General features: G+C 37.3%; 2 protein-coding genes across 8 annotated transcripts in view; one reads left to right on the forward strand and one right to left on the reverse strand.

Annotated features, from left to right (window-relative positions):
- The window catches only part of LOC145822493 (uncharacterized), a 180,647-nt gene that overhangs the window by 6,019 nt on the left and 149,211 nt on the right, over positions 1-25,417 (forward strand). The window lies entirely within an intron of this gene.
- Positions 179-25,392, reverse strand: LOC114282180 (uncharacterized). 7 transcript variants are annotated; one of them, XM_082919610.1, is made up of 5 exons: positions 11,967-13,143; positions 6,824-6,989; positions 6,172-6,334; positions 3,433-3,664; positions 179-616 (listed from the first exon to the last, which is right to left on the reverse strand). In XM_082919610.1, the coding sequence occupies exons 2-4, from the start codon at positions 6,959-6,961 to the stop codon at positions 3,471-3,473; spliced, it is 495 nt and encodes a 164-aa protein (XP_082775736.1). In that variant the 5' UTR covers positions 6,962-6,989; positions 11,967-13,143; the 3' UTR covers positions 179-616; positions 3,433-3,470. The 7 variants fall into 7 exon arrangements, with proteins under 7 accessions (XP_082775736.1, XP_082775734.1, XP_082775735.1 ...); XM_082919608.1 differs by lacking the exon at positions 11,967-13,143 and adding an exon at positions 25,169-25,392 and having other exon boundaries at positions 494-616; XM_082919609.1 differs by lacking the exon at positions 179-616 and adding an exon at positions 25,169-25,372 and having other exon boundaries at positions 3,262-3,664; positions 11,967-12,156.

Genomic DNA, 25,417 nt, shown 5'->3' on the forward strand with positions numbered 1-25,417 from the left:
AAAGTGGAAATAGAATGGAAGGGATTATTAGTAAAGGAATTGATAATGAGGAGATTAATAGTGAGAGGATTGTTAGTAAAAGAATTGATAGTAAAGGGATTAATAGTGAGAAATTGTTAAATTATTTTTATATAAAATAATAAAACAACTAAAAAAATATAAAAATTAAACATTAATATTTTAAAAAAAATTCCCAAAATAAAAAAAATAAAAAAATTTCTAATCTCCTCACTATTTTTCTAATACCATCTTTACCTCCTCACTATGAATCCCCCTTCTAAGGATATTAGTAATACAAAGGTATTAGTAGTCCCAAGGCCATCTCTCAAAACAAACAAGATATTAGTAATACCAAGGTATTAGTAGTCCCAATCCCTTTCCTATAACCCCAAACAAACAGGGCCTTAAATCAAAACTACTCTTTTTTGTTTTAAAAACATCAAACTGGAATAAAAAAATAGGTCCCGGAAAACCAAAGCAATAATTAGTTGGACTAACAATTGCAGTCGGATACGTACAAGCAATAAGAGCTGTCAACATAAACTTGTGCTCTTCAGCCCTCTTTTTTGTATTCATTCACATGCAACCCTTCTTATAAAGATAGATTGCACATGACCTGCCACCATAGGGATACAAATGGAAACAGTAGTTAGGCATTATACAAATTGCACCAATACTTCAGAATTCGTACTCGAGAAATCACCCTAGTAGTATAAGCAGAAGTGTAATAGTAATTAAGTTCTATTTTTTCATTTAAGAAACTGATTATTTGAAATTAAACAAACACAATACAAGTACAAAACAAAATGATGTATTTGATCTTGGATTCATGTAGGGATTTGCAGAGGGAAAAGAAAAGGGAGGGGAAAAAAAAACCTCTACGAATCCATGTGTAAGAACCCGCATTTTGTGTCTTAGTCACGTTCATGAGCATCCGTATGATTATGGCTTGTTAAACTTGCATTGTGTGTTATGACTTGTTTTGCTTAAGTGGGTAAGTCCATGCCTTGTTTTGAAGTCTTGTGATTTGTCTAAGTGTTGTGTACTTGTCTTGTTTCTTCCTTGATGTGAAACTTAGGTCACGCCTTGCCTAAGTTATGTTAGCCGATGTTATGCCCAGCCTAGGTTACGTTACGCCTAGATCATTCCAAGCCGAGGTCATCATCCGTCTAGAAGTGTCTTGGAACCCCTTTGTCGACCTCCGTCCTTGCCTTGCCACATTGGCCGAGATGTTACCTTTGCACCCAAGTGATCTCGTCCTGGAGTGGTATAACCTAGACCGAGGTGTGGCACATCTAGGCCGAGATGTGGCACAGCTTAGTCAAGCGTTGTCCTTCCTGGCCGAGGTCATTGTCACAATAGTTGCCGAAGCCCTTTTGTTAGCCGATGTCACCCCTTGCCGGAGTGCCATTCCGTATAACTTGTTAGATACGCCTTGTTATTAGCCGACATCGTTGCCTCGTCAGAGTGCCCATACCGTTTTACTTGTCGAACACTCTTTCGCCATGCTTTTGTCTGACCTGTCAGCCATCTTTTTGAGGAAACCCAACCAGTCGCTGCCATGTGTCCCAGCAGAGGGTTAAGTCTGGAACCAGCCAAGAGAACCTATCATTTTGTATCATAACCTTGCCTTTTAGAGAGAGAAGCTCTAGGAGGAAGAAGAAGTTTTAGAGTGAGAAAGTAAGTCTTCTAGCTCGATTCCAAGAGATCGAAGCGTTTGGTTCGTGTATTGAGGTTAGATCCTTGGCTTGCTCTTGTTGTTCCTTGTGTTTAGCTAGCTGCATTGCATGATCGAACCTGTTCTGCACGTTATGCATTGATTTGAACTGATTTTTAGAAAGAGAAAATGACATTCATATGTTCTTCAAGAAAAGTCATGTTTTGATCCGAAAGCTTTTGCCTAGACTCATGTTTTGTGTTTGTTCTTGCATGATTTTCAAGTATGGGTACCCAGGTCCAAGTTTTCGAACTCGTAGCACGAAAATCTCAGATTTTGTAAACAAAGAAGTTATGATTTTGGCATTCATGTCCTTCACGATCTTCATGATCATGTTCTTCAAAGGGGAACCCAGGTTTTCCCGACCTTGCTTTTGAACGAGGCCGACGGGACCACACCTCGGCAAGGAGGCGTAGGACCTCGGCTTAGACCTGGTTGGTGCCCAGTATGTTTTCCGAGATCATTTGCATGCATGTTAGACTTGTTTTGAGAAGTATGTTCAAGTATGCTTTGCCATGTGATTGTAGGACTCGGACCCTTGCTTGACCCCGACGTTTGAAGAATTATGTGAGTGGTATTTTTAATAAAGCTATGTTACACTTGTTTTGATAAATCTCGTTTTGCCCTGTCTCGAAAAGTATTTGATTTAGCATGAATGACTATCCCTATTTGTATATCAAGCACTATCTTGTTTTGATGACATTTCTTGAAAGTCCTTAGTTGCAGGGGACTATAATGCAACTGCACTCTTGTCTTGAAAGTCCTTAGTTGCAGGGGACTATAATGCAACTGCACTCTTGTCTTGAAAGTCCTTAGTTGCAGGAGACTATAATGCAACTGCACTCTTGTCTTGGAATGTCATCACCCCTTGTATTAATTAGATGTTATTAACATCCAAGGAACTTGAAAGCTGGCAAACGAACTTGATTTCTCCCCTTGATTGTAAAGTATGCTATGTATTGTTTTAAAAGAGATCTTGGATATCAATCATGCAAAACCTTTATTTCTAATATCATTCACTGAGTATTCAAGCTCACCCTCTCTATATATATGTAGGTGATGAACAAGAAGGCATTGAGGCCTAGGCGTGATGCCGATGTGTTTTTGGGCCGCATTGCCGACGTGTTTTGGATTAGCGTTTTGTACCGTCTTGAAGATTATGCTTCTCGGCTTATGTTTTTGTTGTTTTGGAATATGTCGGCTTGAGAAGCCTTTTGGTCAAGATGTATTTTGTATCTCATTTCCTTATTGTATCTAAGTTGTAAGACTTGTAAAGATGCTTGATGTACGTTATTCCATTGGACTTATGCACGGCTCTCATGGACTACTCAGTTATATATATATATTATTTTGCTTCCGCACTTGTAAGCCCCATATTTCATACTCTGATTGTGTGTGATTTTTGTAAGTCGGCCTTCGATAACCCCGGGTTACTGGCCATCACGGCACCAAACTACTAGGGGCGGTTTGGGGGCGTGACACCATGATTCAAACACAACCAAAGAAAAACTAAAATCAAATAGCATGGAACTTGTAAATAAGTGTTGGACATGAAAATGTACTTGTTAAAAATAAAAATGAAATTTACAAAAGATATCCCATAAATCAATAGCATTCAGGATCTCCGCAAAAAAAAAAAAAAAAAAAAAAAAAAAAAAAAAAAAAAAAAAAAAAAAAACTACCAGAAGTAATGAATCATATAAGTAATCTCTTACCGAAAGCACTACAACAAAGCTGTACAACTAGTGTCTGGTCAAGTTAACTTTTTTGGGGTATCCTCTTCCTGTTGAGCTGTAGAATCTTCTTTCTTCACCATAACTTGTTGTATGCCTTCTTGATACCCTTCTATGAAGCTCTTAAGTGCATCTCTATATGCTGAAGCTCTTGTCATGTACACACGCTGCAATGCAGGCCTGAGCGTCTCCATCCCCCCTCTGGCAGCCACCACTAATAAATTTATTCCAAGTAAAGGAAATTTAAATATGGGAATTGAACATAAATAGAAAACAAGTTCAAAGATTAAAAACAATATAAAATTCAAGAAGGAAACAATTCTTTCCAATATGCTAGCTAGAAAAGTTAAATGCATAAGCTTAATAATGGTAGAATGATTATCAAAGTGGAAAGATGCTCTTCGTGATCAAAATAATCTAAGATTTTTTTTCCTCTATTTCTTCCGTAAAACGATTTAACTATGTCAAATAATGGAATAAAAAAGTCTTGGAGGAGATGAATATAACTAAAGGGTTAAGAAGCATGGCATAGACACGTGACATGAAACGGACACACCAACACGCCAATTTTCAAAAAATGCAAGGCATGACACATGTGGGATACGCATGAAATATATAATTTTATATATTTATTATATGTTATATATATGAAAATACCATTCAAAGATAATAAAAAATGCAATATGACACTAATTTTCATAAATTTATATGATTTTTGTTTTATTATTGTATCTTAAGTTATTTGGTTCAAACTTATAATTAGTATCACTTGTGTCTAGTCGTATGTTTAAGCGATAGACATGTATGTCCTCCAAGTGTCCAGAGAGTGTCCAGGTTTTTAAAAAAAAATAAAAAAATATGACAAGTTTTGAAGAATGTCGGACACGTGTCGGGGAAGTGTCCAAAGAGTGTTGGTATCCAATACAGACACAACACGGATACATCACCTTCTTAGAAGTGCCTGTGCTTCTGAACCATAACAGGACTATCAAGAGCTTAACATTGTTTTATAAGAAACAGTTAGCTTAATGTTTTTATATTCCTCATTCAAATACAACATTTTTCAAGAAATGAACAGACTATTTCTGATAATGTTGAGCCCACTAATAATACTTTTATATATTATCTATTTTTGAGTGTATCATTTCCAGATTTAGAAATTAGAACTACGTCATCAATTCTAACCAGGGGATCAATATGACCCTACCCATAGATACCACATGCTGAGTGAGTAACCTAGGATGTTCCCATTCTGCATCTTTTAATCATCGGCATTCCGAGTAAAGCAAACAACATTCAGCAGGAAAAAATTAGAAACTAATTGTAAAGAAAGATAGAATGACTTAAATCTATCATTGAATCATGAAATCGGCTCACTCAAAGAAAAACAAGGACAAATTGGGAATTTTAGATGAAGCATACATAGGACCTCATGCAATCAAGTTTAGTGTAAAATTAAGTCTTAAGTCTTATCTTTCTTATAACTTGCGTCCTGTGACAAATTGATTTACACCTCACTAGCTTTTTAGTTGATATTTCTACTTGTGCTAGGCATGTGCTGTGGTATAGGTTCATGGTAATTAGGTCGAGCAATATTATCATGTCATTGTTGGTTTGTTTTAGGTTTAGCATAGTCATAGCAGCGTAAGCGTCAAAGTTTCCTATTCTTAATTAAGTGCTTGCCTAATAGAATTCTAGAGGCCTATAAATATCTACATAATGTTTCTATTGAAGAGACTTTGAGTTACGAGTATTTATGTTTTGTTTGTGTTACCTTGCTCAACCCTTGTTTAGTCCCTTATTTGTGTTTCCTTCTTACGTCCTATCTTCATTTTTTTTTTTTTTTGATAGTCATACTTTCCTAATCTCCAAAAAGTAACCAAGCCACTATTAAGGTGGGTACTATTCATTCATAGCCCCAAAAAGTCTTTAACCTATTGAGACCTGGGAACATGGTTAAAATGTCAAAGTGTTGAAAATTAATTTTTTGATGCACCTACAGAAAATAGTGTCTCTACGAAAGAAGTTATGCTCATTTTTGGGTTATTAATATGACGAAGCACATCACACATGCATGCCATGAGAATCGCCAATAGCATAAGAGTGCTATTACTGCTGCTGTCCACTAGTAAGTACATCAAACGTAGTTCATACTTTTGCACATCCTGACTCAAATCTTATATAGCTACTTCACATGCTTTAATTTGTCCATTTACATCTTTCATGGTATGATATCAACTTCATTCTAATTGAAGCACTTTTGAAAAGACAGATAAAAAGGAATTACATGCCTAGCTCAGACTTGGAAATATTAATTGACAAGTAAAAATGTAACAGTCAATGGATATTCTGTCCAACTCAATGTACAGACCACACGAGTTATAGTTTATCAATCCAAATAAGAAATTAAATTCCTCAGGCATCAATAGTCTCCATCATAGCATGCAAAAAATTATATGAAGCAACTAGGGCAATCATTGAACTTGACATGCGATACATTATTTGAGCCATTTTCCAACAATTTTATCAACAATTATGAACCAAAATTTCACATTATGGACTCGAGAAGATTTGGTAGCTGTTTATGAACAAGATCCTCCAATGTAGAGGGTTCTTTCTAGGCAGAGACATTATTTAAGCCATTTTCCAGCAATTTTGTCAAAGGTAATGAACCAAAATTTCACATTATTGACTCAAGAAGATAAGGTAGTGGTTTCTCACCAAGATCCTCCAATGTAGAGGGTTCTTTCTCTTTTGTTGCACCATTTACTCCATTGTGCTTCTCTTCACTATCATAGTCTTTCTTATAATCATTTGGATGAAGATCCGGACCAATATCTCTTACCCAACTCGCAGCATAGAGTCTGGATGCTTTCTTCAGCACCTGACGGATTATTATGGAAGGTCTATTACTTGTCAGTAAATGCACGCCATGTTAATTCAAGTTCATATGTGAGAAAAATTACATCTTTGAAAAAATTATTAAAAACGAATAATTTAAACAGCGTGTACTCAAACTAAAAAGATAAGTACAAATATACATGAATCTTATAGCAATTAATCAATTCAACATTAAATAGAAACTAAATTGTCCCAAATATTTGAATAGGGAAGACAAATTGTTTGATGGATCAATTATTACACCCAGCAGTCCATTCTACCATTCTATTTCCACAATTGTTATTGCTTCATGCATATCCAAATCCACAAATAGCACCAATTATAGGTTTTCATGCTAAAATACAGAAGAAGACACAACAAAGCTATCTCAAAATTGAAATCAAAACAAGACGTAGAGTCAATACCATTATAAGATTTTAACCAAAGCATGTATCACCATAAATTAAAAAGATAAGAATGATACAGAACATACAAGAGATCGCTCTTTCCAAGTTAATTTTCGAAGCTTTTTGACATGTGGTGGATCAGGCAAAGATGAAGGGAAGGCAATTTCTTTCAGATCATAATGAACATAATCAAAGGCTTTCCTCAAGACTACCTTCAACTTCATTATGATGCTTGAATCACCTCAGCATAATCTGCAAAGAGAAGGGTACAAAGTAAATGCACATCTTTTAAGCATAATAGGAAAACATAAATCAACAACAATACTTATTTGCTCATTAAAAATAAAATAAAAAATAGATAAAATAATAATAAATCATGCCGTAAATGATGAAAAGATAGAATCACAACAATACCAATTGTTGGGTTTTAAGGCCAACCCACCTAAACTACCAGAAATCAAACACACAATAATGAACACAAGATTACGTGGTTCGGCCTCAATGCCTACGTCCACAGAGAAAACCAGAGATTTCCACTAAAACAAATAAAGCTTACAACAGAGGAGGAGACTCTCTCACTCAATTCACACACTCGCTACTGCCTTACACTCACTGGTTTTTCCCTCACCTTCATAGAGATACACACTCACTTGTATATTACTTGTGTTCTTCCCTTCTTCCTCACACTCTCACATCTCCCTATACTTATACACCAAGGAAGAAAATGGAGAGATTGGTTGGCCTTGCAGATGGCCAGTTGTTTCCTCTTTCGGTACCTTGAGACGAGCTCCTCCTGTTGGCTGTTTTCAACTGCTTTCAGTGGAGAGAAAGATCACCCCTCACATGGGGTGATATTCTACAAATCACCCCCTTAACCTATGTGAGGTGATCCACACTAGCACCCCCTAATTGGATGTCTGCAACCCTTGCTTGGAGTGCCCTACACCCCATCACTAGGGTGCCATGCAAAGCTTATTTTGCAACCCGTTGTGATTGCATCTCTCCCTCCCATACACTCTTGGAGAGATCGCAATATGTCTCTAATACAGGAGCAAAAGAAACTCTTTTCTTTATTGGGACGTGCTCTGCCGTCTTGGTCTTTTTGTTCTGAGCTTTCTTCAAGATTGGCCTCAATGGCTCCATTCTATGCACCTTCGGATTGCCTCCATGAGTTCCTTTACACTTTAGTTGCCATGTATGATCCCTATGTCTTTTCTGCGCATATCTTGTACTCCTTGCCCGGTGAGTGACTGTAGCTCCTTTTGTCACGACTTTCTCTACAAGTCTGTACAAATTCCCCTTTAGTCATCCATGCAACATCACCATATCCCCATGGATAACTTTGAGATTTGCATTGCTAGATGAAAAGCTGTAACCCTTCAAATCTAGCATACTTAGGGAAATTAGTTTCTTCCTCAATCTCGCCACGCGTTGGACCCCATCCAAAGTGAAAGTTTTTCCATCTTCCATTTGGAGCCGTACTGTTCTCACACCAACAATCTTACTCACAGTGTTGTTAGCCATCCGAACAATACCTCCGTCCATCACTTAGTAGGTGAAAAAATATCTCTTCTCCATGCATATACGGTACATCCTACCGGAATCTAAAATCCAATCAGGTTTCGTCATACTCGACAAAACTGTGAATGCATACTCATCCTTAGCATTCACTACAATTGCGACATTTGATGAGCTCGCATTTTCCTTACTTGCCTTATCCTCTTTGAGGATTACACAATCTTTAATGAGGTGACCCTCCTAATCACAATAGTAGCACTTTCTCCTATAGACTAGCCTTGATTGTGAATCCCCTCTTGGTTTGGACCTACTCCATCTATCATTGGACCTACCTCTGCCCTGATCATTTTCTAAGGCAACCATGGCATTTCCCTCTAGGTGCTTGCCGCTTTCCTTTTTCTTCATCGTCGCATAAGAAATAAGCGTAGCAACCACCTCATCTAGTCCAAGAGTATCCTTTCCGTATATTAGAGTAGTCCTGAGATGCTCATATGATGAAGGTAAGGAGACCAGCAAGATAATAGCCTGATCTTCCTTCTCGATCTTCACCCCGATGGAATCCAACTCCAATGTGAGCCTGTTAAACTTGTTCAGATGTTTTGTAAGGTTTGGTCCTTCTATCATTTGAAGTGCATACAACTGCTTCTTCAAAGACAACTGATTTGTCAAGGACTTTGACTTCTATCTCATTTCCAACTTTGCCCAAAGCTTTGTCGGATATTCTTCATTGATGACTTCTCAGAGTGTGTTATTCCCGAAATATAACTGGATCGTGCTATTTGCCAATTCTCTCAACTCTTCCCACTTGTCATCCCTTATGTCTGCCGGTTTGTTGGACTTCTTGTTGAGAGCTTTCACCAAACCCTCCCGTGTTAGAATGTTTTTCACCCTTTCTTGCCACAGGATAAAATCATTTTTTCTATTAAAAGGTTATATCATAAAACTTGCACCTTTTCCTACCATTTCGATCTCCTAAAAAGAACCATTCAGAATTTGATAAAAAAGTGCTCAAAAATCATCTCCAATCCTTTCATCAAATGTTCATCAAATCAAGGAAGTCATTTTTTTTTTTTGAGAATTCATTAAACTTAAATTTGATGAAAATTTAAAAAGATAAAGCATTGGAGATGATTTTCCCCCATCAAATCTAATGAAAAGGGGAAATTGAGGTAAGAGGGGAATTTTTAAAAAGATTTTGATTTTGAAGAAAAGCTTGGAGTAGTTCGTATCAAATCAAGTTTTTTACTCAAATTTAGAATCAAATTAAACAGAAAAAATTAATGAAGGGTTTGCATTTCCTTTTCTTCAAATTAGTCCACCAAAAGTTTCCATTGGCTTCGCTACTATGTTCATAAATTTGCTCTGTTATATCAAAGACAAAAAAAGGTTCTTAAAAATAGATAACTAGCTACATTAGTAATAAACAAAATTAACCCACCAGTGCAATTTTCTACTTCATCATTCCCAAATCCATAGCTTCTTTATCCTTAACAGCTAATTCTCATTCAATCTACAAATTTTAATAAAAACCCTAAAAATTTTATCTAGCTCAAACACAGACAGTGATTGCAGAACAATGAAACAGAGAATCTGAGACAACATTAAGATTAAAACACAAAAATTTATAGCACAAAGCATATATATATATATATATATATAAATATGTGTAGATATAGAAAGAGAAACCCAGGATGGGTCAAACAAAACTCCAATCCAAACACTTCTTCTTCTTCTTCCTCGTTCTTTGATTGATTGATTGATTCCATAACCAGAAATCCAGAACCTGTTTTACTCAATGTGAACTCCCAACTTCTACTGAGTCAAACGAGTCAGATTGATGAGTCAATAGTGGATTGTTTGGGGGAGAGGAAATGAGTAAAAGATGTATCTAAAGTTTGGATTAATTCATAACGCGTTTGGTTAATTCGTCCATGAATATGGTTGACCGTATCAATGCTGTAACCAAAAATTCTGTCAAAAATCAAACTTCAAAGAGTTCTTTGCCACAATTTCATCTACAATTAACTGTCCAGATACCCACTTCCTAAATATCCAAAAAATGCAATTGTTCATGACAAGCTTGCATCTTTCAAGCCCACCAGATTATGATCTTCTGTTATAATTATTTTGTGATATATCTTCTTTTCCTTTTCTTTTTTCTTGGGTATGTGTACTTTATCTTCCATTTTCCCTTTTTTAAAACACAAAATCTCTTATTGGTAAAAATGCATCCAGAATTTCAAGGGAAAACAAAAATGAAAACGAAGCAAAAAGGCAAGCAGTTAAAAAAATAAAAATAATAATAAATTAGAGAAGACGAATAAATGAATAAATAAGAAAGACAATAGCTATATCTAATGGGAATGTGAAAAAAAATATATATATATATATATAACAAAGAGGACTGAGAATTTAAGGGATTTGCATGTATATCGAAAGATTATGGATTTGGGGCATCACCTGACAACAATGTTGAACTTAAATCCGTCGAAGAATTTGTTGTTTTTCACTCTCTGATGATCAGATAAAGCATGATCATGAAGTACTAGTTACATATGATCAGAATATAAAACTTGGCTGCCAAGATTGGTTATTTGCAATGGGACATCTGATTCAATTTCTAGTATCATTTAGATGTTATCATTCTAATATTCATTGTTCTACAAGTAGTTATTTCCCAGATGAATGGACAAAAATTCATCAAATTCTGTTCACTTGTTTCATGTGGGGAAAATGAGGGTGAAACTTTGTAAAGGATGGATTACAAAGGCTAGAGAATCATATTCCACATCAATGCAGGTACATATTCCACATCAATGGACAAATTACAAATCAATGGTAACCTTTTAAAATAGTTACAGATTCATGAAAAAATGCAAAATTTTAATTATTGAAGTTTGTAAACTTCATCATTGATCTGAATTTTTTTTTTTAAACTTACACCAAATTGTTAATTCTCCTTCAAAATTAGAAAATTAATGTAAAAAAACAAAAGAGCTTGTATGAAACATGCTTATTATGTGCATATCAACAAATTGAAAAGTATATTTAGTTTCTCCTTCATAGAATGTTGACAACTACAGTCTCTGCAATAAACTCAAGTGCCCAAAGATTTCAATACAACACATAATGACTCTAACCCATCAATCCAAAAAATGAGGTAACCCATTAGACACAAACTTTAGACTGTTCTATTTCCTCCAAACAAAGTGACTTCAATTGAAATGTGTTGTGAATTTATTTTTTTTTCAATTAAAGTTGATGGATTTGACAGAACTTAGGGTCATTGTTCTCTCAATAAGTTGCACAGAAAATTTATTTCTATAGACCACACAAAATTTATTTCTATAATTAATTAGTGTAACTCAGTGAACACAGGACATAGGATGCAAACTTCATTAGTGTAACTCAGTGTCCACAAAATAACTCAGTGTCCACCAAAAACGTGAAGAAAGAAGGAAAGATTTAGCAGTGGCTTTGAAGGATGATTAAGCATTTTTATATATTCTCCACCAAATATATGTTTTTGATTTTTTACGCAAATCCAATGTAATGTAAAGTTGGGGCAAATCAAAATCAAAATCCTCCTAAACAGATGAAATCAAAGTCAAAGTCACACAAATCTCAACAAATCAAAGTCACAAAAATCTCAACAAATCAGGGCATATATATATATATATATATATATAGATAGAGAGAGAGAGAACTGACATGGAGATCGAGAGAAGCGAGTCCGGTGGGAAGACGGAGACAGACTCGATCGTCGTTGGTCGTCGTGAGTGACTCTCGTTGTCGTCAGTAGCTCCGCTCGTCCGGTCGCTGGGGTTGTAGAAGCTGCGTTCAACCTCGATTGTCGCCAGGGTTGGAGAGCTGTGCTCGTCGGGTCGCCGGTGTTGGAGAGCTGCGCTCGTCGGGGAGGTCGCCAAGGAGAGTCACAACAGAGAAGAGAAGGAAGAATAGAAAGCGAGAGACTTCAATTGTGAACATGAATTTGAAATTTGAAATGAATAAAAAAGAGAGAGAAATGGACGACTTTGCATCATTTTCCACACAGGCAGCACGTCGTTAGTGCAGATGGTAATTTAAACCTGACCCGACGGAGACCCGACCCCTATTCTTGATAAGAGTGATTTTTTCTCGAAAAATATTCTTGATGGGCCGGAGATGGTATTTAAAATTGAATCTCCAATCAATTTTGAGCCAAAGACGGGGATAACTTTCAAAGTCCCAGCCCCATCCTCGACCCCGTTTGTCCCCGAAATAAAATTACCATAATACCCTTTATTAATTTCCCTCAGATCTATCTCTCACTCTTTCTCTCTCTCTCTCCTCTCACTCTCTCCTCTGATATGTCTCTCTCACTCTCCCCTCTGATCTGTCTCTCTCTCACTCTCTCTTCTCTCACTCTCTCTTTTCTCTCCTTCTCCTCCTCCTCCGATAGCGTAGTTGGCAACGGCGTCGTTGTCTCCTTCTCCGCAGTCGGCGATGGCTTCGTCGTCTCCTCCTCCGTAGTTGGATCACCTCTCACCACCTCCTCCTTCGTCGCCTCTCACCGCCTCCTCCTCCCTCCGCCACAACAGATATAAGCAGATCCCGCCACCGCCACCGCCACCACCATTGCCGATTCCCTTTTTCTCATATCTCAGTACTCATTTATGTGTGTATATGTGTGTGTGTGCGTGTGTGTGTGTGTGTGTGTCTATCCCACTCTGTTTCTTTCGACTCTGTTTTTTTTTTTTTTTTTTTTTGATGATGTTGTTAATGAAAATGATGTTGTTGTTGATAATGTTGTTGTTGATGAAAATGATGTTGTTAATTGTGTGAGTGATTTTCTGACCACACTGCCCGACTCAGTATTCAGCTGGAGAGCACTAGCAGAATAGATGACTTCAGCAAACCTGTAATAGAAAGAAAAAGCTCCGGCGGTGGTTCTTCCACCCGGGGGCACTCCGACGATCAAGTCAGTATATCTCTCAAAGATAATCAAGTGCTAAACTCACTATTCAAAGCATAAACTGCGTACCTTAGACCCACGGGGGTGCCTCTCTTTTATAGTTAACTTCCTCCCAGTCCCACTAGAAGCCTGACTTCTATGGACTCCAATTCAATACTTACTTTGGATTCTTCAAGAGATAAAGATAAACTCCCTAAGAGCTTTATCCTTATCTTGGCTAAGTCTCCTCTTTATTCTAGGACTCTTGTCCCTTATCTCTTATCCGTTTATCTCGGATTCCGATATCTTCAGAGATAACCTTGGCAACGCCGAGATAACCTTGGCGCAATGACCAGGACACATGGCACCTCGGCTGACACGTCGGCGCCACCTTGGCCACGTGTTGGTACTCAAAAAATATATCCCCACAACTGCCCCCTAGGTTCTATTACCTCGGTATCCTGAGGTGATGGTACCTATATCGATATTTCTTTCTGTATATTGGCTCAAAAACTCCTCAACCGAGATCATTCATTTCAGGCCGACATGTTCACTTCGGAGAACAAGAATTCTAGTGAACTTCTTCATATGTGTGAGCTGTCACGCATCATTTACTCAATCGTTTCTCTCACGCGTCTTCACCTTATTGGTCCGTGTTTATGACGCGCCTATAAACCACGTTTTTTCTGCGCACGTCGCCTGACATATGCGCTGCTCCAGGCGCATTGATTACCTTTTGCCGCCGTTTTAGGTTTTCGACAAAACTCTTTCCTCTTTCTTCACTTCTTCACTATTGCCTTCGATTTCTCTTCCTTTTACTCTCTCTAACTCTTTCTTTCGAATCCGCCATTGCTGAAGCTCCAAACTCTGCAACCTTCTCCGTTCACCCCTTCCGGGGAGATTTCCACCGGTCTTCTGCTCCTGCAACCGTCGTAGGACATCGGCAAATCCTTTCCGGCTTCCCTTCTTCTGGTAAGCTACTGTTTCTATCTTTTTAATTCTGTTAACATTCTTCATTACTTGTGGTCTTTACTGCATCTGTTGAAATTTCTAATTTTTATGATTCATACACCTGAATGTGTTTACTCCTTGTGGTTTTTCCTTCTGTTTGTTGCTGGCCATCTATTCTTCCTTCTTTCCACAGACGGCGCCTGTAGACGTTCCCGAACGCCCCAGGAGGATGAGTCCCGTTCCGTTCGTTTTGGGCTCACTACAGCTCGGACTCTCAAATTGTCACGGTTCTTAATCCGAACCAAAGAGTCCAAATCCGGCAAATCGTTTTTGAGAAAACAGATTTTTTGTAAAGAAATGCTAAACATGGACTGCTTTGCCAGATATAGAGTCGCCACCTAAATATTTTATTTTGGGGAAATTTAAGAAACCCTGACACGTTGCCTAAGACCACGTGTCCGCCATCACCAAAGTTGCCTCGGCTCGGGAACTTGGGTACGATTGGGGAAGGTCACTTCGTGAGCACCCCCGCTCGCCCGATCAAAGATCGGCCTCTACTAACCATGATATCTATTTTTGAAAACATTATGCGTTCTTATTCCGGTTATTAGCCTAGATTTACTATGTGATGCTCACAGCATACAAGTATAGACTGGTTCGCCTGAATTGGAGCAAAACATTTCATGTTTGTTTATTTGAAAATGGTTTGATGGTGCTACCCGCAAGTAGGCTAAGACGTGGATTTGCCACCCTCAGGTGGGCTTAAGGAAACATGATTTTGCCACTATCTAGTGGGCTTAAAACACACATTTTAACGAATTGCTCCAACTCAAATAACCCAATCTTCACCCACAGGCATTCAAGCAGTTATATCACATAAGCATATAGCCTCATGGTAAGCATGCTATCATGACAGTCACTCACACACATGCAAGGATGCTAAAACATAAAACTTACCGAGTACTCCAAGCCAAAACAGAAGCTAATTAGAAATCCATGCATGATCCTAACAATACAGAAATGCCTAATGCAACACATGCAAAAATGTAACTATAACAGGCTCGGCTATTCTAAACATGGCATATGGAATGCTACAGCTAACATGTATTCAACATGGAATTGAAAATACAATGTAGTTAGTATGATGCGCCGAGCCCGGTGCATGCAATACAGATGAATGAATGCAAACATGCTGTCATACTGTATGCTAATTGAAACATGCCCTAATCTAACCATCATAAGCGGGTAAATAAAAGGGAGAAAGACGTGGGGTTGGAAGACATACATCACACGCACGCACACTTATTACAATTGTGCCCTCACTCGGAGGGTCCGAATAAATAATGTACAGTCCCAAATGAATAATTACAGTCCAAATAATTACAAAACCCTAATTAATTAACAAATTAATCTAGGAAAGCAATAAATTGGCACGCAAATCTGTGGACCGCCTCAGCTCTATTCCGAATAATGAATGATGCATGCTCGGGTTGCCTTTGTCGGAAAATTCTCTACGATGCCCCCGTTTGTCTCTGTTTGCAATTGTTCTCGGGATGCATGCCAAGCTCCGGAAGGCTACCGATTTCTGATTTGCTGCAACAGAGAGCAACAAAGAGGCATGGCAAAGTATTTTCACACATGTATGCATGACTACTCTTTAGGGAGTGTAGTCCTCGATCCTCGTGCCACCAATCACGCATCTCAATGCATGATGGCCGAGGAGTCGATTTGCACGACTCAATATGAAATGAATGCACATATGGACACAACAAGACCTAGACTCCATCATGGATAATCCGGAATGTCGGCGACAGGGAATTGAGACACCTTCCGTCACTCGGAGTACGAAACGTCCCTCGTTTCCTGTGCTTGGACTAACTCCTATCCCAAACACTATGCAATATGCATGACATGCATGAATGCAATCCTAACATGCGACCTAGCATACACAATGCTATGAAATGGCATACACAATGCTCGATGTAACATGGCATACACAATGCTATAACATACAACCTAGCATACTCAATGCTATGAAATGAAATGGCATACACAATGCACAATGGACTTACACCAATATGAGTGGACCTCAGCCACACTCACATCAGTAGCCATGAGATGAAAATGAGACTATCGAAATGCGTGCACACATGCACGCAAGCCGAGGATCGAACCTAAGGCATAGTATGCAACTCTAACAAGGCATGGCAAGGCATGAAACATGGTATGCAAACATGCAAATTACAGCGCTGAAATATGATACAAAATGGCCCCGAAACATGGAAAAATGGCACCCGATGCATGAGATGAACCCCGAAACTCGAAACTAGGCACATGGAATGACTTATAGCTATACAAAGCATGCATTTTTTGAGTATGAAGCATGAAGACAGAGCCAAGGCAGTCCCAAAACATGCATATTTCCAGTTCAAAGCATGGCCAAAAGATGTTAGCAAGATGGCCTAACATAGCATACAAGTTCGACTAGCAAACATGGTTTACATGGCAAGTGTATGAAGCATATGGAATCTCACCAAATCAGAAAAAATCAATGAACAAAACATGCCAAAATATGCCTAAATAAGCATGGAAATGCAGCCAACACATGCACAAATGAGGGGCTCCTTTGGAAGGGCATACAAGGGGTTATTAAGCACATGCATCAAGGACACTTAGCATGGCACAAAAAACTCTGAAAATCAAATATGGTAGCCCTAAAACTCACCAAATTGGCCCTAAAATCAATCAACAAAGCATGCAAGATAGGGCCTCTTTGGAAGGCCAAAATGACCATCAAACAAAACAAGGTGAGAGGAGGTCACCCCCCTCTAATTTGGAGGCTCAAAACAGTGTGTTAGCCACTGAAAATCCACTGGATTTCAGTGACTAGATGGCCAAACAAAGCATGCAACAAGAGCTTAGGTGTAGGGCTCAAAATCAGAGACAATCAAGCATACAAGGAGGCATATGATCTCAAAAAAAAATGGGACCTCAAACAAACTTGAAGATGAGATTAAAACAAGATATTTTTCAGTTTATGACAACTCTCAAAAATGAACACAAGTAGGGCTAATCTATCATGCAAAAATGGCCCTAAAAGAGATATTAGAGACAAGGGACAGTAGGAGACTTCAAATAGAGAAAAACCCTTGATCAAACATGAAGATGAGCTCAAAATATGACTATTTCTAGTTTGGGTCGGAGCCCAAAAATGTAAGCAAATATGGCTTATAGATGAAGCAAGAAAAGACTAGAAAAGGGGAAGAGAGTACTCACCCTTGAAGAGTAGCAAACCAGCAACTTTTGGACCAAATTTGTGAGCTTCCAACCTCTTCAAATGTCCTCCAAAGTGCTAGAATGGAGTGTAGAGGTGTGGTGCTATGGGTTGTAGGGTAAAACTGGCCAAGAAATTAGGGTTTTGGAGCTTGGATAAGAGAGATATGGAAGTTGTATGTATAATGCCCTAACCAAGTTTTGTAACCCTCAGAAATGAAGGGGAGAGGCTGGTTATATAGAGGGAGAGGGGTGGAGAAAAAGAGGGAAAAAACAATTCAAATTTCCCCCGAAAAGGGGAGCCCCTCGGACAGTGGGTCAAGTGCAGAATAGCTGGTACAGCTGGAATACACTCACAGGGGCAAGAATGGCCGGCCAGCTCAAAAGGGCCAAAGTGGTCAACCGACCAGGCAAGTGGCTGGCCGACCAGTTTAGGTGGCCGGTCGACCAGGTCAAAAGGGTCAAGGTGGCGGGTCACCCCCTAGGATGAAGCCCCGGAAGTAAGCTTTCCAATGCCGCAAACCTTGCATCAAAATTCCTCCTGTGCAAAAAGTTATGCCTGTTTTGGTGAAGCCGCGCAGATTCGGTCCAAACGGATTTCAACCAACCATATCTCCTCCACCTGGACTTGGCACTAGGAGATTCTTGAGTGAAAAATGAAGCCCCGGAAGTAAGCTTTCCAACGATGGTGGCCCCATATCTTAATTCCTCCTGTGCAAAGAGTTATGCCCGTTTTGGTGAAGCCACGCAGATGTTTTCCTCCTTCCCGGATTCATGCTGAATCACTTTTGACCAAAAAAAGCTAGTTTTTCGAAAAAATTGCTGGCCTCCCACTCTCCTACAACCTTTCTAACAATGAAAATAAGGTCTCCACCAAAAATGAACCATGACGGATGCAAAACGGAGGTTCGGGGGCCGAAACATGCAGTTAGGGGCCCCGAAAACAGGCTGTTAGGCACCGGAAGTGGCGTTCGACCACGAAGTTGGTCTCTCGGACCACAGTGTCCTTCAAAAGGGAGGAGATAAGGTGTATGCCAAAAACCGGAGCAAACGGAGGTGGTTAAGCGGTCCCGAACCGAGGCACACGGCCGATGGCTCCGAAAAACTGAAAACCGGGCTCCAAACGGGAAAAATGGCCTACGACCACGAAACGTAGCCTACGGCCACTGAGAGATGATCTACGAGACCTCTCCCTCCCTTCGGGAAGAGAAAACAGAGAAAACAGAGCCTAGTTCACAAACCGAGGCAAGACACGAAAGAGTCCGGAAGTTCGGAGGCAAGGCTTGCAGCCGGGACTCTGAAACTTCTGAACGAGCACAATATGCGACATCACTAAGCGCTCAATCGGTGACGTCTGAGTCTTAAGGTCGGTCAAAAATGGGGTGTCTACAACGCCAAATTGTGTGGGTGATTTTCTGACCACACTGCCCGACTCAGTATTCAGTTGGAGAGCACTGGCAGAATAGATGACTTCAGCTAACCTGTAACAGAAAGAAAAGGCTCCGGCGGTGGTTCTTCCACCCGGGGGCACTTCGACGATCAAGTCATCTCTCAAAGATAATCAAGTGCTAAACTCACTATTCAAAGCGTAAACTGCGTACCTTAGACCCACGGGGGTGCCTCTCTTTTATAGTTAACTTCCTCCCAGTCCCACTAGAAGCCTGACTTCTATGGACTCCAATTCAGTACTTACTTTGGACTCTTCAAGAGATAAAGATAAACTCCCTAAGAGCTTTATCCTCATCTTGGCTAAGTCTCCTCTTTATTCTAGGACTTTTGTCCCTTATCTCTTATCCGTTTATCTCGGATTCCGATATCTTCGGAGATAACCTCGGCAACGCCGAGATAACTTTGGCGCAATGACCAGGACACGTGGCACCTCGGCTGACACGTCGGCGTCACCTTGGCCACGTGTTGGTACTCAGAAAATATATCCCCACATTAATGATTTATTATCGAGAGAGAAAGCTAAAAACAGAAAAAGAGAGAGAGAGAGTTACAGGGATTTTCTAGGGTCGGGGAAACCCGATCCTTGTTAGGGGACGGGGTGAGGGGAGTGATGAGTTCCCCGCCGGAGATCGGGGCGCGGGGACAGGGAGTTTTGCAGCTTCGGGGATCAGGGACAGGGAGGGTGATCCCCGGCCTCGCCCCGGCCCATTGCCATTCATATTAGTGATGAAGATTTAGAGGCCAGAAGCATTTTTGGATGAAATATGTTAATCAAATATATTTTTAAAACATAATTTAAAAATTTTCCCTACTCCTTTTATTTTATTATTATTATTCAATTAATTAATTATTTTTTTTTCTCATTTCTCCTCTCTCGTCTTATATTCTCTTACATTTTATACATTAATCAATCAAAAATAATAATAATAATAATTACAAATCATTCCAAAACTATTTTCAAAAGTCATAACCAAACAAATTTTATCTTCTCAAATCATGATTCAAAAACTCAAAACACAACTCCGAACTCAAATCATAATTCTAAAACTAAATCAAACGCAGCCTACATTTTGCGCTTTTATGTATGGTTATTTTTTTTACTTTGCCTCTTAAATTTTATTTTTCTCACTTTAACCCATCATGTTTTAAGTTTTTCCCAATTTATTCTTAAAATTAAATTTTGTTCAAAATTAGATAGAAAAATACCACATTAGAGGTGGGTTTCATGTTGTGTTGGGTCATATTCATGTCGTGTCATCTCGGATTCGTGTCAGAATTATTTTAACACTAACCCAACTCATTTATTATTTCATGTTATCATGTTATGTCATGTCGTTTTCGGTCTGTGTCTTATTTGTGTTGTTCTAATGTATCATGTCAATAAATTTCACTATTAACTATCCGAGCTACTAAGCGGGACTGATTTTTTTATATCCGAGCTACTAAGCGGGACTGATTTTTTTATGACCTGTGTTCAGACGTACCTTAACTAATCTTAGGATCTACGCAAAGCGCTCCTTCTGCATAAATTAAGCAAATCTCGAGACATCAATATTATGAAAAGGCTTTATATATAATAGTATAAATAATACATACATAAAGGCAATTGAGTAATTTTGACAAAAACAAAAATTTGATCGAGAGATTGATGATGATTTGGATTGCATGAGTTGGGAAGTGAAGATGATGATAATATGATGCATTGCATGAATTGAGATGAGAAGATAATGTCGATGATAATGATGACATTATGAGGTAAAAGGATAATTGAGGTCTCGTTTGGGAACAGGCTAATTTAGTAATTTTTTGGCTATTTGGTTAAAAAGGTAAGTAAAAAAAACTTGTATGTTTGGGATGACTTTTTTGCTAATTACGAAAAGATGTGCAAAAAGTAGAGAGAAAAGAGAATCTTTAACTTTTTGGTATGGGTTGTTGGCTTTTTGGCTAATTTAGTAACTTTTTGACTAATTGACTAAAATAGCCTCTTGCCAAACGAGGCCTGAGTACTTTTTGCAATGCCAAAAGTTTCGTCAAAGCAGTATTCACTCTTTATATACAGGAATGGAAATTATAAAAATATTTTTTTTATCAAAAAAGTTTTAAAATTTTACTTATTTTTGTTCCTAATGACTTTTTTTTAATTGAATTTTTTTTAAAAAAAAATTTCTAGTTGAAACGAAGCTTAAAAGTAAAAAATTTCACACCAAAAAAAAAAAAAAATCATATTATAAGTTTGAACCAAAGAGAAATTTTAAACTTTTAATAACAAAATAAAAAATAAAACCAAATTGATATTTTAAACTTTAAATAACAAAATAAAAAATAAAAACAAAATGCGAAAGAGTCGTGGAAAGGATTTCATATGGTCGGTCGATTTATATTTTGTTTTCCCTTTCGATAAAAATTATTGTCAGTTCTCTACTAATGAGAACGATGTAATTATTGTTTTTTCCCACTTTCGACATTGTTTCAAGTTTCTCTCAAGTTACTTTTGAAGTTAATTTTTGTTTAAAATTAAACAAATAATACCATAATAACTATCATATAACTAAAAAATATATTATTATATTACAATTTAAGTTTATATTAGAGATATTAGTTATATAATAAAATATTTTTATGTCACGTGACTGTTAATGTGCCATTTTCTGTCTAATTTTTAATAAAAATTAAGTTTCTAAGCAAATTGAGAAAAACTTAAAACATAGAAAGTCAAAGTGAGAAAAAATAAACTTTAAAATCGAAAATGAGAAAATGACTAAATATAAAAGGACAAAGTGTAATTTATCAAAAAAAAAAGAATAATTGACGAGTGCTGCTATTAGCACCCCATCAATTATTTTGAATCCCTCATTTTTTAGTTTTTTATTTTTATTTTATTGTAATAATAACCTAAAATGAAATTACTAAAAATGATATTAATTAATTTGGATAAATTACAAATACACCCCCAAAGGTTTGTTTAAAATATAAATTATCCCTTGTGGTTTGAAAAATTACAAATACCCCCTTATTAGAATTTTTTATTTAACAGAATTAACTAAAAAAATAAAATTCATAATTGTTCTCCTATACAATAATAAAATTACCTAAATCATTAATTGAAATATATTTTTAACATCATTAAAAATTGTTAATTGACTTATTGATTTATTAATAAAAAAAGGCAATTTGTTATGAAATTAGAAACCTCAGGGGATGGAATGTAATTTTCAAAATCATAGGGGGCTATTCGTATTTTAATCAAACCTCAGGGGTGTATTTGTAATTTACCCTAATAATTTTGGGATACCCCATCTCACAATTAAGCCTATATACCCATTACATCATGAGTTAAAATTTATGAGAGCACCCACTTCCATCATACTCATCCATCTTCTCCAAATCTCACCTTCAAAACCTACTCACCCTCAAAACCTTGAAAATCTTTAGGCAGTAACGGTGGCAACCATTTGATTATCTACACTTCTTCGGCAATGACAACAAGTAAATTTTTTTTCGAGAAATACAACTCCATGAGACGAGAGGAGTACAACAATAAAAGCTTAGAGAAGATTTATAATTTTGATGGTGTTCTTAGCTCAGAGAAAATTTGCATTGTAGAGGTAAGTTTACTGAAAAATGGCAAAAATAATAAAAATTATTCGTTATTTTTTCAAGATTGAACTCTCGAATATATGATCGAAATTCGAGAACACAAGCCCGAACATTATTTTTTTTGTTCGGGAACAGGTAACCGAACATTATTAATGAACTTTTTTCAAACTTTAAAATTAAAAAACCCAGGTAAGATAAGGAAAAAGAATTGAAACTGTTAAATAATTCAAAGAAACCCACCTGAGATATCACAAATCCAAACTCGTGGATCCCATAGCCCACAAAAGGAAAATTTTGAATTAACAACAAAAAAAATCCTATATTTATTTTCTCAAGTCATGAACAACTATGTAGAAATTAAGTAGTAATCATGTTCATGGGTTTTGTTAGGGCTTTTGGGAGAGAGGCTTTTTAAGGTGTGAAAGTGTGCATTCAATTAAATGAGTAGAATGTTTTCATAAGGATAATTTTAGTATTATTTGGAGGAAATTTTTTTTTTAAAGGTTTTAAAATTTATAAGTAAAAATTCAAAGAAATAGGAGATCTAAAATAATTGACGGGGGTTTTGAACTCTAATTGGCATTTGTATCACTTGAGGATCATGAAAATAAAGGAAATAGCTTTTAACCTTGTACCAAGGAAATTCTTTTTTCTTCAAACATGAAAGCTTTTAACGATTATTCAGCCTACTTTACAGCACTAGATAATTTTATTTTATAATAATTAGTTTTACCCTAATTCTCGTCACATATTTAATGGCAGTCCACAATCTATGAAGGTAATGGAAACCCTATAACCGAACAGTCTTCCTCTCAATGTGGTTTGAGGAACACAATTTCACAGTTTGAGTACTACAGGGCTCCTTGCTTGGTGATACTCTAAACTTCCTGTCACGACATGCCTGAAGCACCATTAGGGCCGAGCTAAGTGTCGTGTTTGGTGTAATTTATAGAGGTTGCTTATAGTTTTTAAACTTTGGAAGTTTGTGCTAGGGGTTGGTGCGACTTTTGTTTGTAACATATTAAAAAAAAAAAAAAACTTAAATAAGTCCAAAAAAAAATTGATTGTATAAAATAAAAACTGATGAATGAGTGCTTTGAACTCTTACGTTCTGATTATCAACTTTCAGATTGAGAAATGTTACGCTAAACATGCCCTTTAACTTGTAAATCATCTTCTCGAGAATGCTGGAAAGCCCTTGAGAAATAGCAAATGGCACGAGTAAAATGCAAATAATGTCACCATTCACATTCAGTGGGATATGCCTAAACACGTGCTTCATACACCCTCTCTGTGTATAGCACTCACTTTATTCTGTTCAAATTGAAAAACCTATATATGCAATAACATTATAAGCATCAACAAAATATCAATCTTCCTTAATCTTGCTAGCAAAGCCACCCTGAATGGTTATATGTCACCTATGTGGGCTTCTGTATAATAACCCGAGGCTCTTGACTTGAAATTGCAGGAACAGAAAAGGACTACACAAAAGATGGAAGCCAAGCCACCAAATAACCTGTTTATTTCTTGATGCACTTTTGATGGAAAAAGTGCAGTTCTTGCACATTACATATCTGACAAGAATTTAGGAGTGAGGGTCAGCCAACAAGCCATCCCGAGCCAGGCACTCCAGTTGATGCACTGCAAAACTGCAGCCATTGGTGCCTACCTGGAGTTCCATACACATGGAACTAGGAAGCACGGGTGCGGGTACGAGTACGGTACGGGTACGAGTGCGGGTACGCCGATACGGCAAAACCCAAAAAAAGTATGATACGGATACGGCTGCGGTACGCCGATAATTTTTTTTTTTATAATTATGGTTAAGGATCCAACCTACAAATTAAAATTAAATATCAAAACTAAAAAGAGAATTACAAAACTAAAAGACAAATTAATATTAATATATTTCAATTCAACAACGCCATCACCAAAGGGAAGTTAACTTAATGTTGAAACAGACAGATAACTTAACTTAACTCAAAACCAATGGTTATGCATCACAAATTAATGCTCTGTTTTTCAGTTACAAAATCCTCATCACTCCCCCTCAAAATAAACAGCTACCAAAGAGAATTTAAGGTGTCAAGGGATTTTAATTTGTCATCAAGCTTTACAACCAATATCATATTGCATATATATATGACATATATCAGAAAAAAAATTAAGGACAGATCTTAGTTAAACAAATCTGGACAGATTTTAGTTCAAAAATCTGGACATATATCAGAAAATAAATAAATAAATTAGGACAGATCTTAGTTCAACAAATCTGGACAGATTTTAGTTCAAAAATCTGGACAGATTTTAGTTCAAAAATCCGAACATACATCAGAAAAAAAAAAAAAATAAATAAGGACAGATCTTAGTTCAACAAATCTGGACAGATTTTAGTTCAAAAATCTAGACATACATCAGAAAAAAAAATAAAATAAATAAGGACAGATCTTAGTTCAACAAATCTGGACAGATTTTAGTTAAAAATCTGGACAGATTTTAGTTCAAAAATCTGGACATATATCACGAAAAAAAAAGAGAGTTCAAGAAAAATGAAGAAGATGAAGGATCAAAGAAAGAGAAAACCAAAGAGAAAAGAAGAATCAATCGTTTGCAGCGAAGAAAGAGCACAAAAATCTGAAAAAAAAAATGAAAGAAAGAGGATAAAGAATCGAAGAAGAAAAGGGGAAAGAATCGAAGATGAACTTACCTCTTCAATCGCACCTTTGAATGAGAGAATCAATCAGCAGCACCTTCGATTAAACCTTTCAATCGCACCTTCGAAGTGTTCTTCAGACTCTCTTGGGAGTATTTCTGGAAGGAGATGATCGAATAGACATGGAACCCTAGCAAGCACCTTCGAAGTTCTTCAGCCTTGGAGTATTTTGGAATGAGATATGGAAGGAGCTGAGACGATCGAATGAATAAAGATCCCTAATTTTATTTGTTTTGATGTTTT

The sequence above is a fragment of the Camellia sinensis genome, chromosome 3 (genome assembly GCF_055761805.1).
Source record: "Camellia sinensis isolate YWXY chromosome 3, ASM5576180v1, whole genome shotgun sequence".
NCBI lineage: Eukaryota > Viridiplantae > Streptophyta > Magnoliopsida > Ericales > Theaceae > Camellia > Camellia sinensis.

Coding starts and splice junctions, on each gene's coding strand:
- LOC114282180 (XM_082919610.1), bottom strand. CDS start 6,961: ATGAAGTTGAAGGTAGTCTTGAGGAAAGCCTTTGATTATGTTCATTAT. Junction 6,335..6,823: donor CTTGGAAAGAGCGATCTCTT/GTATGTTCTGTA, acceptor ATAATCCGTCAG/GTGCTGAAGAAAGCATCCAG. Junction 3,665..6,171: donor CTCTACATTGGAGGATCTTG/GTGAGAAACCAC, acceptor TAAATTTATTAG/TGGTGGCTGCCAGAGGGGGG.